At 32.5% G+C, this 16,484-nt stretch overlaps 1 protein-coding gene across 4 annotated transcripts in view; it reads right to left on the bottom strand.

Annotated features, from left to right (window-relative positions):
* Positions 1-16,484, bottom strand: part of BRINP3 (BMP/retinoic acid inducible neural specific 3) — a 378,546-nt gene that overhangs the window by 107,226 nt on the left and 254,836 nt on the right. For all 4 annotated transcript variants that reach the window (XM_072814341.1, XM_072814340.1, XM_072814342.1 and 1 more), the window contains 2 exons: positions 14,112-14,217; positions 9,071-9,307 (listed from right to left, as the gene is read on the bottom strand). In XM_072814341.1, the coding sequence (XP_072670442.1) occupies positions 9,071-9,307; positions 14,112-14,217 (343 nt within the window). The remainder of the gene's footprint in view (positions 1-9,070; positions 9,308-14,111; positions 14,218-16,484) is intronic.

Genomic DNA, 16,484 nt, shown 5'->3' on the forward strand with positions numbered 1-16,484 from the left:
GGCTGGTCTGTCAGCCTGAGTCTTAGAATGAGGGGAGAGAGCAAAGTCCTTAGCAAACTTGCAATGGTTAAGTGAGGAGGAAATAAATTTTAATGTTAGAATCCAAAGATATTGTGGGCTTCTTTATTACTGCTTTATTATTAGCCTGTCCTATATGGCAGATCAACTATAATTGGCTGCAAAATGGAGGAAATTTATTGATTCATGTAACTGAAACTAAAGAAAATGTGAGCTTGTAGCAGGAGTGATTAAGCAGCAAAAAATGTAACCAAATAATTTTTTTTTTTTTTACCTTGCATGGCTCAAGCAACTCCTATCATTGCAAGATGGCTCTCTACTGTTCTTATGATTATGTTCTTCTTTCATATCTAAGAAGAAAAATTAATAGAATTCCCCATAGCTATGTGGAAAAATTAAGAATCTTTCATCTTCAAATGCTCTTAGGAAATATATTTCTGGGTCTCATTGACCCAATTATTCATGTGTCTTAAACTGACCTATGTACCTAGGGGAAATGGATTCTTGTGATTTGCTTGCATTAACCAGAGAGCAGTTCTGGATCTCACTATGAGCTAAGTACCACACACTGCAATTCTAAGAATGGAAATGGGGGTTCCTCAAAGGAAATTTGGGATACTTTAGTATCAGGGTGCAGGAATGATTACAGAGCAGCAAACAGTAAGATTTTATTAAAGATTATAACATGTAAACTGGACAGCTAGTTAAAATTCAAATTTTTTATTAAGATACTTATTTTCTCTGGAAAATATTCTTTTTCTATAAACTGATATTTAACTATCATCTGAGGGAGAAACTGTTTTGGGGAAAAATTAATAATTGTCTACATTTTTAAAAAGCCAAGAGGAAATAGATATTTATATTTTAACATTTCTAAATAGAGTTAACCTAACTTTTATAGTACATACATTTTGCCATGATAGCATTAGAAAGTTTATTCATTTTTCAGATGACGTGTCAAATGGGCAGTGTTTTCTAGAAGTAGACCTAGACAATATCTATTACAAGGTGGCCTCCAGCTGCTATTTTTTGGTTTATAAAATGAATATATTACATTTAATAGGACATGATTTTGATAAAAATTTATGTTGACAGCATACAATACACCTTAGATTGCCCACATACCAGGTGATAACAATATTTCCAAAGAGTAAAGATGCTATGTCAAAAAGATTCTATAAGATTTGTGCTCTATGCAAACCAAGCACTTTATTTTTTGTCAAGATTAATTATTACTTTAAAAAATTAGTTATTGGGCAGCCCGGGTGGCTCAGTGGCTTAGCACCACATTCAGCCCAGGGCATGATCCTGGAGACCCAATATAGTCTCCCACATCAGGCTCCCTGCATGGAGCCTGCTTCTCCTTCTGCCTGTGTCTGTCTCTCTCTCTCTCTCTCTCTCTGTCTCTCTCTCTGTCTCAAACAAATAAATAAATAAAATCTTTAAAAAAACTAGTTATTACTTGTAACATCATATTTCATAGTTATAGCTTAAATAATTAAGGTTTTTATTCATCCAAAGAAGAATTAAGGAAAATGTAGAATATTATATGGAAATGATTCTATATTTATATTTAGTTCTTTATTTTTCTAGCAACTTTAGTAAACAGTTGCATAATCCAAGTCAAAATAAATTTGACGTTTATTTATTTCAATCTCTCTGTAAAAATTTAAGGATTTCCAGTTTCTTTATTCCTGGATAGAACTGGTCTCTAAGTAATTGGCTACAAAGTTGTTTTTATCTAATTAAACAAAACACATAAATCAGTTTTGTTACTCTTCCTGTGTGTGTGTTTCATTTTTTTGTCGGCATCTAGATTTCCCTATATCTTTAACCTATATCCTTTCTTTCACTATAATCATTACATATATGCCACCATTATTTTTATTAAACAATGTTGATTTATTTCTGAAAACGTAAAGGTAGAGATTGAAAAGTTTTATTTGAATATAGTTCTTACAACCAAAATTCCCTCAGGTCACAAGATAAGAAAAAACAATAGATTCTATTTTGAAATTTTCTGACACTTTTTTGGCAAGCTGTAAGAAGTTTATTTTTCAGGACTTGTATTACAGAGCAAAATGAATCATATAATCAAATATAAAAATGGCTTAGCATTCTACACTTATCTGGCCTAATGATTTATTTTTATACTTAGTGATAATAGAAAATGTACAACAGATTGACCCAATAAAATCTGAAATTTATTTTCTTCCTTTTTGTGTGGTGATTGGTATTAGCATTCTATGTTGTTACTATATACTCTAATATACAGATTTTCACACTTCATGCTATATGTGTTTTGAAATTCAGATGCACATTCTAATCTGATAAAATAAATACAAACTGATTTTTTCTTCAGCTTTAATAAAAACATATTTTAGGTATAGTAATAGTTCGCATTAAAAAAGGTCAATTTCAGTTAAATTAAATATTTAAAAGTAACATAATCATCTTTCTTAATCATCAGGAAAGTTTAATAAATTGATGCATTTCCTTACAGACAAAGTAACCTAGAATAAAGTCTACCAACTTATAGAAGCCTGTGGGTGGTGAGAATATTTGAAAACTTTTCCCAATACAAAATCTGCCTCATGGCTACTACTTAAATGTGTTTATTTCTATGAGGCAAAAATAGAGGAAGTTTTATTTTTCAATAAAAGCTCTTCTCAAAGCTATCAAATGTGCCTTTGATACATTTTACAAGTGTTAAAAAGAGTTCAATAAAAACAATATTTTACCTGTTATTTAGTTCCAAGTGTGAGTAAGTGAATGTGGTTTTACTAAAGATGTAAATTAAGTGTGAATCAGCTAAATACACTACATACCAATTGTAACAGATAAATAGAAACAAAAAATTAAATAGAAATTTTTTCAATATTAGAAATTAGAAAAACCACATATAAGTACAATCAAACATTGTCACTCTCTGAAGAATAATAATTATTAATTTTCCTATAGTTAAGAGTCTCATGGTTTGTGTCACTCTCTGATTTCATCTTATTTTATTTTTCCCTCCCTTCCCCTACGTTTATCTGCTCTGTTTCTTAAATTTCACATATGAATGCAATCATATGATGTAGAAATTTTAAATTTCAGGATTTTTTCTTTATTTTACAGTCAGTATTTGAGATTCTATTCACAGCATTGTTTTTAGCTTGACTAAATTTTAAACAGGTTTCTTCTTGACTATAGGCACTTGATCTCCCTTTTCATCTGAAAACTTGCAGTTGCAAAATCTTTCTGTGTTCCTTTTAAGATGTAAATCTTTTATAAACCATAATGTCTTTCCCAAGGATCTGAGAGTCATCATTTTGAAATGTAATCATCTGAGAAAAAAGAGCTAGCACATCTATCTCCCAGTCTCTGTGGGAAAGTAGAAGACAAGCTTAACTAAGGGGCAATTAGCAAACACAGCTAGCCTGATCATGTTGACCAGTCTTCCTGCTCCTGTTGTCCAGTACTTTTCCATGAGCTAATCCTAGTGTTTTGAAAAGCCTTCTGCCTTTAGTTTCAGAGGATTTGAGTTAAATATCTTCCCTACTGTCTCTCTCCTTTATTGCAATAGTCTTAAATAAAGTCTACCTTGACCATTTAACTGGTAGGGTACAATTTTATTTTGTAGTTATATAAATTAATAATTATATATTCCTGTTGGATTGTCTATGTTATTGTCATAAAATATTTTTATTTCAACTAATATATCTTGCATAATAATTTAGTATTTTTTGACTAATGTTTACTTTACATATTTTTCTATCTTTGACCTCAATTTATCTATGGCCTTGGTATATCCTAGTAAGTAGCAGATAATATTTTATTGCTACTATTATTAGTTATTTTAATCATCCTGTGGTCTTTTATTTAGAATATTCGATGTAATTAAAAATAGAATGTCTAATATAATAACCATTGTAGTGTGTTCATATCTGAACCAACACAATTTATTGATAAGACAATCTAAATGTTTCCTTGTACACTGTATTTATCTATTTGTTCCTGAATATTTCTCTCCTGTTCTCTACTTTATTGTCCTTTTTGGGGGTAATCAAATAATTTTTATTTGATTTTCTTATTCTAGATTTCAATTAAACATTTTTTCTTATTTTAGAGTTATTCTAGAGATTATAATTGTATCCATTATGTTTTTGAATATTGTTTATGCCATTTTCCTATCTACTCCTCCTGTGTCTCAGATTCAAAAATATGTTAGACCTTTTATTAGTATATCATCTATGTACTTATCCAATATTTTGTTGTTGCTTTCTTTACTGCTTCCATTTTGTGTATTCTATTAACCTGTCTTCACATTCACTAGTTTCATCAATTGTGCGTAACTCTTATTAAAACAATATTTTGAGTTATTGATTTCAGGTATTGTATTTTTATGTTTTAGAATGTCCATTAGTCTACTTTCATATATTTCAAATCTCTGATGAACTTTCCAATGTCTTTATCCATATGATCATTTTTTTCCTTTAGTTTTTGAACATTTTAATAATAATTATCCCAAAATCTTTCCTATTAATTTCAATACCGGGATCTTCTTACATCTCTTGTCTAGTTTCTTTTCCCTTTGAAATTAGCTACATGGTCTTGTGTGCTCGTTGTAAATTGGGGTTTCAGGTCCATCAGGTATAAAAAGAACTGCAGAGGCTTTAGAAAACGTTTTCATCCTCAAGAGGTCACCCTCTTCATATTTAACAGACACTGTAGGGAGTTGATGCTGATAAGATTAACTCCTAAGATCAGGATTTAAACTATATTAGTGCTGGGTTATAATTGTATAGGAATCAATATACCTCTTATTCTCCCCTGTTGTTAAAGTGTGGTCTTTCCAAACTTTCAAGTATCCCCTTTTTGAGCATTTGCTTCCTCAGGTCTATAATATGGCAAAGATCTAATTTTATCACCCAGAGGTTTTAGTTTATCTCTTTAGTCATCTGCCACAGGTAGATTCAAAATAAGGCAAATGTCCTTAAAGAGGAGACTAGCCATGAATTTAAATACCTTCAAATAAGTCTCCAATATTCTCAATTTGATCTACTGTAACTGCCATATTTTCTTCTGGCTTCTCTTGTTCTGGAAGAGCAGCATTTTCCAGGAGCTAATCCTAGGTTCTCAGCTTCTAAATCTGCCTTGAACTGATAAATGTGCCCCAGGGAAAAGCAGTTGTAGAAACTGTGTCAATTAATCATTTTCTGTAGGGTTTTCCGTCCTTGCCAGTTTTATTTTCGAGCTCCTCCCTCTAGAGAGTTTTTGTCTAAGCTCTTGAAAGTCTGTGATAAACTTCATTCTGCTTTCAGAGACTTTTGAATAGTTCTGTAGCATCCACCACTATCTAAATTCAGTAAAGACTTTATATTAAAACTGAACTTCTTTAGACCCATCAAATCTAAATTTTGTCAGTCCAATCTCCACAACCACTAGAAGTTTTGCTGGTTTTTCTTTCTTCCTTCAGCTACTTTTTGTGTGGGGGAACACACAGTTCCTCAGCTTCTACTCTAAATCAAGAAATGTCAAATGTTTACAGAATTAAGCAAATGTTCACAAGAAGAAAGAAGAAAGAAAAAAGAAAGAAAGAAAAAAGAAAGAAAGAAAGAAAGAAAGAAAGAAAGAAAGAAAGAAAGAAAGAAAAGAAAAAAGAAAAGAAAGAAAAGAAAGAAGAGAAGAGAAGAGAAGAGAAGAGAAGAGAAGAGAAGAGAAGAGAAGAAAAGAAGAAAAGAAAAGAAGAAAAGAAAAAAGAAAAGAAGAAGGAAGGAAGGGAGGGAGGGAGGAAGGGAGACATAAAGGAGGGAAAGAAAAATGTGAATCCTCAGCTTACATCTCCTGTTAGGGATTTTATTCCATTTAGTTTGGTTGCTTCTGTGATCTATTATGTCTTTGAAAAACATAATTAAAAAAATTATCCATCTTTCTAGTTACTACCAATGAAAGTGCTGTCCTACTTCAATATACTACATTCTACCTGGAAACAAAATAAAGGCAAAGCAAAAGGGTAGCATTCTTGTATGATTCCACAAATATAGACAGGCTCTGAGAATTTTCTGGTCTACCTATCTATCATACACTGTGATATGAAATGGAAGTTGTTTTTTATTTTTAAATTTTTTTTAGAGATTATTTATTTGAGAGAGAGAGAGAGAGAGAGAGAGAGAGAGAAGGCACAGAAGGAGAAGATCTTTAAGTAGACTCCCCACAGAGAGCAGCGTTGGAAACAGGGCTCTATCCCAGGAACCTGAAATCAACACCTGAGCTGAAATCAAGAGTCAAATACTTAACTGAATAAGCTACTCAGACACCTCAGTTTGTTTTTTAAAATTTAACCTTAGGGAGACTACTGCATATTATAATTTATCTAAAAGTGTTGTATTCCATAATTATTTTTAAACATCAGGTAGTTTACAGGACTAAAACATGACAGATGTCTCATACGTGGCATCTTAGCATTCTTCTGGGAAAACTAGAAAGAAAAATTCACAATTAGAAATTCTTTAGGCTTATTCCTAGATATGTTATTGATTTTGCTGTAATTATAAATGGTATTGACTCCTTAATTTCTCTTTCTCCTGCTTCATTAGGGATGTATAGAAATGCAATCAATTTCTGTACATTGATTTTGTATTCTGTTGACTCTACTGAATTTATCAATTCTAGCAGTTTTTTGGTGGAATATTTTAGATTTGCTATGTAAAGTATCATGTCATCTGCAAATAGTGAAAGTCTTACTTCTTTCTTGCTGATTTGGATGTCCTTTGCACTGTTGGTGGGAATGAAAACTGGTACAGCCACTCCGAAAAACAGTATGGAGTTTCCTCAGAAAGTTAAAATAGAACTATCCTATGATCCAGCAAATTGTGCCATGAGGTATTTATCCAAAGAATAAAAAAATACTAATTCAAAAAGATATATGCATCCTAATGCTTGTAGCAGCATTACCCACAATAGCCAAGATATGAAAACAGCCCAAGTATCCATCAACTGATGACTGGATAGATTTGGAATATTATTCAGCCATAAAAAGAATGGAATCTTGCCATTTCAAATGACATGGATGTGCTAGAGAGCATTATGCAAGCAAAATAAGTCAGTTATAGACAGACAAATGCCATATGATTTCACTCATATGTGGAAGTTAAGTAGCAAAACAAAGGGGAAAAAAAGAGAAGGAGGAAAGCCAAGAAACAGACTCTTAACTGTCAAGAACAAACTGGGGATGCCTGGGTGACTCAGTTGGTTAATTGTCTGCCTTTGACTCAGGTCATGATCCAAGGGTCCTGGGATCCTGCCCTGTGTTGGACTCTCTGCTCATCCACGAACCTATTTCTCCCTTTCCCTTTGCCTGCTGTTCCCCTATCCTGAGCTCTCTCTCTCTCTGTTAAATAAATAAATAAAATCTTTAAATATAAAAAAAGAAGAAACTGATGGTTACCAGAGATGGAGTGATGGGTTAAATAGATGATGAGAATTAAATAGTGTACTTGTAATGAGCAGTGGGTGTTGTATGGAAATGTTGAATCACATATTGTACACATGAAACTAATACACTGTATGTTAACTGAGTGGAATTTAAGTAAAAACTTTAAAACTTAAAAAAAAATCCAATAATTCAAGGGGATAAGGATTTTTTATTCTAGACAGTTTTTCCTGTTTATATAAAATAGAAATATTACTAAAACTGAAAAGAATTATTTATTATGCACTATTTTTATCAAAATATGTTAAGAAATCATAAACTCATTGATCCTTCCTATATTATTTATCTACCCTTTTAGTTTATAATGTGGTAGTTCTACTCCACAAAAAGATGATGCTCTTTTTTAACAATCAATTGCATTATTTCTTATCAGATATTAGCTGTGGACTTGTCATATATGGTCTTTATTATGTTGAGATACGTGCCTTCCATGTCTAAATTGTTAAAGGAGTTTTTATCATGAATGAAGGTTGAATATTGTTGTCACTTTTAAGTGTGTTTGGTTAAATTAATCACCAGAAGAATTTTGATAATCGAGTGTTTAAGTCTGACCTTTTGGCAGTTAAAACCTCTTTTGCCCATTTGAAATTCACTCCAAAATTTTTGGCTAAATACTATATAATTATACTTACCACACTCTAAGGATTTTAGTTATTCTTTAATCATGTATTATTATATATATATTTATAATATTGTAGATTTCATGTTGAAATAGCTTTAATCTTTTATTAAAATTCAATGTTTTATGAAATGAAAGCTATTAACAGGTTATGTAATCAATAAGAAACAATATTGAAAATACATATATATATATACTCATAAAAATTCAGAAATAACAAAAACCTACACCCACCAACAAAATCATAACTGATCTAAATTTGATTAAAATATCAGTAGTTAAGTGAAAGTGTACTTTACTGAGACTCATGTTAATGTAAAGAAGGTATAGAACAAATGCTCTCTGCATTTTGCCTCACAAGTGAAACTCAAGGACAACTAGAAAAGTCTAGAAAGATATCAGAGAAATCAGATGATAAATTATTGTATTGAGAAAGGCAAAGACTTTCTTAAATGACTAATAATACATCAACTGAAGAGCAGTCTGGGTTCTAGTGATGATAATTCATAGCAATACACAAAGCACCATATATGCTTTCAGGAAAATACTGAAATCACTGGTAATAGAAGTAATGCAGATGTCTATTTGAAAGAATAATAATAAATAATAAATTAAATAGAGCCACTTGGGTGGCTCAGTCGGTTAAGAGGCTGCCTTTGGCTCAAATCATGATCCCAGAATCCTGGGATCCAACCCTGCTCAGCAGCATGTTTTCTTCTCCCATTCTTCTTTCTCCCTCTTCCCTCACCCAATCCCATGCTCTTTTTCTCTCTCTCAAATCAATAAATAAAATATTTTAAATTAAATAATTAAATTAAATTAAATTAAATTAAAAATAAATAAATAAAAGTCTTCCCAGTTATGTAATAATAGTTTCTTCCAAAAGAATTAACTAGTCATTTCAATATAGTATTTGTTTTGGCAAAGTTTAACTGCTACATTTAAATTTGTCCTACCTGATTCCTCAAAGTCACTGTTGTAGGCTTTCCAGGTTTCAGTTATTCGAAGAAGATTCTCTTCCATGGCTTGAATGTCCATGGAGGGGCAGTTGCATTCTGGAAATTTGGGACCACACTGACACCAGCAATCATTGTCCTTGCAGATAAACTCTCCCTCTGAATTGCAAGCAATGTAGCTCAAAGCTGCTTGTACAAAACGCTCCTGAAGATAATCTGGAAGGAGGACTTGTAGCCCTTAAAGAACAAAAAAAGCACATACTTTTTTTGAAAAAGAAAAAATATATATAACACAGTTTTAAAATATTCAGAAAGGCCAAAAATTTAATATACAAGTCATGGATTTAAAACTATCATTAGAAAATTATTTAAGCCAAAAGAAAAAAGAAAAAAAAGAAAATTATCTAAGCCAACAAAATTTCAACATAGGAGGGCTCTCCGCACTGTTCAAGAATCCTGGAAATTATAGATTATCTGATTTTTAATAATTTTTTTAATTGTTTTTTTCTTTATTTTTAAAAAATTACTTAAAGTTTCCCAGTTAATATACAGTATTATATTAGTTTCAAGTGTATGATATAGTAAATACAATTAGTAAAACATAGTAGAACAATTCCATACATCACCCAATACTTATCAGGGCAAGTGCACTCTTTAATTGCCATCAACTATTTAACCCAGCCCCCTCTGGTAAACATCCCTTTGTTCCCTATGATTAAGAATCTGTTTCTTCCTTTGTTTCTCTCTCTCTCTGTTTTTCCCCCTTTGCTCATTTGTTTTGTCTTTTCAATTCCACATATAAGTGAAATCATATGGTATCTGTCTTTCTTTTTGGTTGGCTCTTTCACTTAACTGTTTAGAATATTTGGATACTTTTACCAAGGAGATAGATCCTAAATTGTTTAGAATATTTGGATAAATCTAAATTGTTTAGAATATTTGGCTATTTTTACTATGGAGATTGATCCTATACCTTTAAAAAGAGGCAGGTATTTATTGCCACCATTTGATTTCAAATAGTTTTCAATACTTTCATTTTACTTTCAGATTATCAGCCCATATTTACACAGATATTGACGAGAGAACTGAAGGCAAGCTGAGGACAAAACAGAAGCTGAAGCCTTGTAACCCTCTGCCCCCAGGTGGGATTTGTGTGACATTCTTCCAGGAAGCTCCCAGCTATCTTAATGTTAGTACCTTGCTAGAGGGAAAAACAACCTTAACTTGACAATGACTAGGCCTCCAGTATCCTGTAGGTCCTCTTTAGCATGTGAAAATCCTTTTGAAATATCCCTTTTCCTTACTTCTCCTAACTCCCAAATATATAATCAGTCACCCCTCACAAGCCTGGAGCAGCTTCTTTTCCTGCCCACCCATCCTGTCCCCGTGCTTTAACAAAACCACCATGTTACAACAAAGACAGCTCAAAAATTCTTTCTTGGTCATAGGCTCCAGATCTCATCCAAGCAAACCCCACCTATATTCCAAAATTACATCAGATATTATGATACAATAAACTGTGGCATTGGTAAACCAGTTACAAAATATTGATGATAATGCTTACGTCATGTCATTAACAAAACATAACTTAAAGGACTCTATTGTTCAGGAATGATCTCTAAGACTGACTACAGGGAAGCAAATGGATTGCTTTCAGTTGTTTCACAGGTCATGTCCTTACCATTTATTAAGACAACCCCCGTTGATATGTTTCATTACTTTTCTACATGGAAGTTTAGTAAAGTTAATATCTCTTCAGAAAAAATTTAAAAATGAAGATAAGGCTACATGATTAATATTTAGGGTTCCCTAATGGTTTCATATTTATTCTGATATTTCAAGAAAATATAGTTTCAATCTCAGCATTTTTTTCTACATAGGAAAAATAAAAAAGCTAAATATTCAAAGTGATCAGTACCAAAAGTAAACAAAAAAGGAAAAATTTGGCCAATATCTAATTGCTATTTACTACAAAATTGGATATTTACAATTGTGTTTATCTCTGTATCTATCTCTAAAAGAAGAAAACTTACAATCTATAAAACCGCACTAAAAATAACTAAGGTTTTTTCGGGGGTGGGGGGAGAAGTCTAAAGACCAACCGCCCAAAACTTTGGTAATTTTTAACCAGACCAGTAACATAAACAATAATTGATACCTAGGGAGATAACTTCCATTGCCTTGATAGATAAGTCAGAATAATTGGAGGCTTTTCAAGGGATTTTTTTTTAATGTATAGAAACAATAGAGTAAAAATACCAATAAGATTGTTATTACAGGGGGCCCCTGGGTGGCTCAGTCAGTTAAGTGGCTGCCTTTGGTGTAAGTCATGATCTCAGTTCAGGGTCTAAGGTCCTAGACTCATCTTGATCCTCCCAGCTCCCTGCTTGTTTACTATAAGGCTATACATAATCCTTTGACTTCCTTGTGGCCTGTGAAACTAGTTTCTAATAAACTATTAAAAATATCAAAAGAAGAGAAAAGAAAAGAAAATTTATTCCATCAATGGATAAAATAGGACACAAAATTCTTTCATAAAGCAATATCATTTTATTTTTATTATAAGCAAAAAAAAAAACCAACAAAAACATAGTGAACTGTCATTAACAATTACTGTAAATCTTCTATTTGATAATAAACCAGCCCTTTGTCAATTTTGTTGAAATAAAACATTAGGAAGGAACTAATCTAGAAAAATATTTGTTGCTCAATCATATGAATCATTCACATCTCAGCTTCTGGGAATTTTACCAAAAAGTTATTATCAAGACTCAATAAATGACTTTTCATTATACCTTTACTCTTTCACTCAGAAGAACCTTGTTTCATATGTTAAATTCATAAGGGGTTGAAAACATTGGAATATTATTAACCTCAATACATATTTTCTAATACTTCCTTAAGGGTTACTTTTTGTCATATACCTTGCATATATAGTAACCAATATTCTGGAGTTGTAGATACAGCTTTTTCAATTTTTGAACTGTCATGTCTGTAATCTAGTTGGCTAAGCAGATCTCAGGGTCAAACAAACGTAAATCCCGCTTACTCACTGCCAAAAAACATTTGATTTCATTTTTTAAAGTCAGAATTAATGTACAATGTGCATCTTTTTGATATCTCACTTCTGAATGTTAATTCTAACATAGTTAAATCATGGAATTTTGTTCTGTTATTTGTTGCCTAATGCTTTCACCTTTAATAAATCTTATTGATGTTTTCCTTGCTCTGATGAAAGTCTACTTTGAGACTCCAGTGTTTCCAATTGCCACAGAATGACCTAAAATCTTTTATATCCTTCATGTGTCATGGTACCATCGATCGAGAATCTAATGCTTGGCATTTTTTTTAAGTGGAAAAGGGCTACTATTAAAAGAGTGGTTGAAAATTGAATCAACATAAATGTTTAGACCATAAATATAGATGAAGTTTGAGAAAGAACGCAAGGGAAGTTAAAGTCTCTAATACTGATTTCCTGAGATTATCTTTGGAGAAGTCTTTGAGCTACAGAGCAACAAATAAAGTTGTGATAGACCATTGAAAATATAGGCCTAGGAAACAGAGACAAAAAATAGAGATGCAGATCTCTGTGCTCCTCACATAAACTGGAAAAAAAAAAAAAACAGCTATTTAAAAGAGGAATGTTGCTTCACTTATTCCTGTGTTAATTTTTTTCAAGATACATAGGAAGTTGAGCTTTGCCTTTATAATATAATATTCTGAAAACTAAGCACAGTATTTCACACAAACAGCAAAAATTTAAAAATCAGGTTAATAAATATTAATGGGTCAATTAAATAAACATATTGGATATATATATATATTCCTTATTCTTTTTGATGAAACTTAATATTCTGCAGGCAAATTGATCCGTACATTTAAAAAGGAGTAAACAGAATTACAAGTAATATTGGTCGATTGTATTTGTTTAAATTAAAAAAATGTTTCAATAACTTAAAATCTAGGATTGATAATGAGAAATTCGATGGCATTTAAAGCTCAAATTTTTAAGTACCTTCTTTGCAATTTGTATACAATTCAAAATAGATGAGATTCATTTATTATTTACCATATATTGAAATAATGCAAAGCTGCTACATTTTCCAAAATTGAAAAGTTGAGGAAAAATGTCAGATTTTCTGGAACTTGTAAGCACTCTTATGTAAAACTGAATAATGTAAATGCAACTCTAACTTTTGTCATTAAAAAAAAAGTAGACGAGGGAAAAGGTAGACAAGGGAAGAATAACTCAAAATTATCCCTTTGATCAGTCAACTTAATTTAGACAATGTGTCATCAAAGACTTTTCTGAACTTCTTCAACTAGTATATATTTAAATATGTTTAAACATGAGTATTCATAGCTTTCCCTACGTATATGAATAAGTCCACACATCAATAGCCTATTTGGGAGAAGTATATATATCTGCTACAAGTTGTTTAATAATCCTCTATTAAACTATCTCACAAAATACAAGAATAGAAAAAAAGGTAAATTATTACCATTATCACATTATCCATCATTATAATGGAAATATAAATATTTTGTTAATATATTCCCAAATATGTTTCTATCTGTCAGAGGATAAATGCAGTTCTAGCTAGCATATTAGGTTATATTTAAAATATCAACAGTTCATGCTACTGTGTGCATAAATATTGTTACACCTTTTACTAGAATTTATGAGGAAAAGGTCAAAACACAGACAGACCTATGAAAGAATTACTGCATATAAAAACAAAAATTACTGTATGGAAGTAATATACTATCACAATGAATTCTCAATTATTATATATAGATTACCTAACTTAAGAAGCAAAGTGAATTTTTAACATTTTCTCCATTTGGTCTAGAATGTTAGTATCGGTTAGAAATTAGGAAATTAGCATTTTATGAAATTTTAACAGCCTATTTCTGCATATCCAGCTAGTATAAAAGAACAACAACAATGATAGCAACAGCAAAAAGAAGAAGAATGAAAACACAACTGGATAATTATTATCCAGACTGATAGAGAATTAATGAAATTTTAGCCACATACCTTGCAACTGAATCTTATTCTCAGGACTTTGAACCAGAACAGAACTGACTGAATCTAGGTTGTCATAGTTACTGCAGCCAAGAGGACCAGTCCGTGTTTCTGTTACCTGACAAACAAAACATCAACTTTATTATATAAATCAGAGTTTACCATGTTCTTCTGGCCCAATGTAGTTGTCACGCACTGATATTATACTCTGCTGGCAAACATCACTGAAAGGCCTAGGATCTGATACATACCAACAATACACACACCTAAGCACAGAGAAGACAAATAACTCCCTTTGTCTTCAATTCCATTTTCTTCCCTTTGGCCAGGCATAAATCTTCTAGGAGAATAACAGAAGCCCTCTTTGGTCAAAAGCATCACTCACCTCAGGTCATTGATTTTACCCAAGATATGACAAGGGCATGCTCCTTTAGATAGAGAGCAAGTTTTGACTCATATGAGGATTGTTTTTTGTTTGTTCATTTTTCCTCAATAAATCAGATCTATCTGTCAGGCTACTGTCTAAAAGCTTATTTTATTATTTTATTCTACTTAAAAATCTATAATTTTCCTGTCTTATATGGTGCCATCAAAGTCCAGACTCTTCTGCTTGGTTTCCATGTGTCCCATTTCCCCCCAACAGGCATAAATTGCTCTCCAGCAGGACATTCTTAAATCTGTCTTTGCTTATCCAATATCCTCCACCCTCACCCCTCTTGTCTCCTCTTTGACTAATTGAGTTTATCTATCCTCATGATTAAGTACATTTTCAAACACCCACACAAAGTATTCGTTAATGACTTCCACTTGTGTTTTTCCTCCTGTTTCTATTAAGTTGTGGTTTGCAGTGCTCAGCCTTGGGAATAATTATGGAATCACATATTGCCGACTGATTTTTCCATGGATGTCTCAGGATTTATTGCATCAGAAGATGAGGAGGAGTTTAGTCAATTATGGAAGACAAGAAGCGTATTCTCAGTATGATTAAAAAACCCCATATTTTAAAGCAGGGGAATACTGTAATGATCTTAGTATTTTAAAAAGATACTCTCCACTCGACAACAAGAATGGTTTGTAAAAAAATAATTCAGGTAATTTCATTTCACCATTCACAACTCCACAGCGTCTTCCATCTCACTGAGAGTAAAAACCAGAGCCCTTCCTAGAACTACAATATGTCATATTATTCTGTTATTCCTGTTATCTCTGTGAACTCATCCCTTCTCCTGTTTTCCTCATTTACTCTGCCCCAACTACACTGGCTCTTTGCTGTTGCTTGAACATATTCTTTATCTTCCTGCCTCAGACCTTCTTTCTCTTTCTTCTTTTTTAAAAAAAGATTTTATTTAATTATTTGACAGAGAGAGTGCGAGAGAGAGCAAGCAGAGAGACAGGCAGAGGGAGAGAGCATAAGCAAGAGGAGAGGCAGGCAGAGGGAGAGGGAGAAGCAGGTTCCCCACTGAGCAAGGAGCCCCACCCCAGGACCCTGGAATCATGACCTGAGCAGAAGGCAGATGCTTAATCAACTGAGCCACCCAGCGCCCCAACTTCAGGATTTCTGACATGCTATTCCTGTATCTGGAATGCTAGTCCTCAAAATATTTTTTAAGCTCACTGTTTCACTTCTTTCAAGTTTTGTTCAAATGTCACTCTCTCAGGACTATTTGGACTAACCTATTTTAAATGAATACACCTCCCGATGCTTCACTCTTTCAACCATTATTTCCTTTCTTCACCTTGTTCTACCTTTTCCACAGTAGTAATCAGCTTCTAACATGCTGTATAATTTGCTCATTTATTATGATTACTGCTGACACTTTTCATTGGAATGCAAGCTCCACAAGTACAGGAAATACTGCCTATTTTGTTCAGCATAGTGTCTACATCACATATTAGGTTGTAGTGTAAGCCCATGGACATTGATTAAGAGAAAGAGAAGGGGACAGTTTGAGGGGAAAATCATAACAAGGAAGACATTAAGACCATTATCTAGATGACAAAGACCTGAATGAAGCAGTGGCAAGAAGACTTATCTGAAGAAGATGGATTATGAAAAAGGTAGATCTGGCAAGATTATGAAATATTGAAAATATACACAATGGAGAGAGGGAAAGGCAACTGAGATTTCTAGCCTAAGCGATAACATTTAGATATGTTGCAAATAGTCTCCACTGTAGAGAACATGTAAGAGAGCATGGCTTGGAGCATTCTGACTCTGAAAGGCGTAACATTCTCCATTGGAAACATCCAATAAGAGTGACAGTGCAGATCTATTTTTTAGACATTTTGTCAAAGATAGGATTACTAACTGAGGAGTTCAAAACTTACAGGTAATAATCAAAGACAAAAGGATAGATATGTCAACTGAGATTCACTGAGTGAATG

This window comes from Canis lupus, chromosome 38, assembly GCF_048164855.1.
Source record: "Canis lupus baileyi chromosome 38, mCanLup2.hap1, whole genome shotgun sequence".
Taxonomy (NCBI): domain Eukaryota; kingdom Metazoa; phylum Chordata; class Mammalia; order Carnivora; family Canidae; genus Canis; species Canis lupus.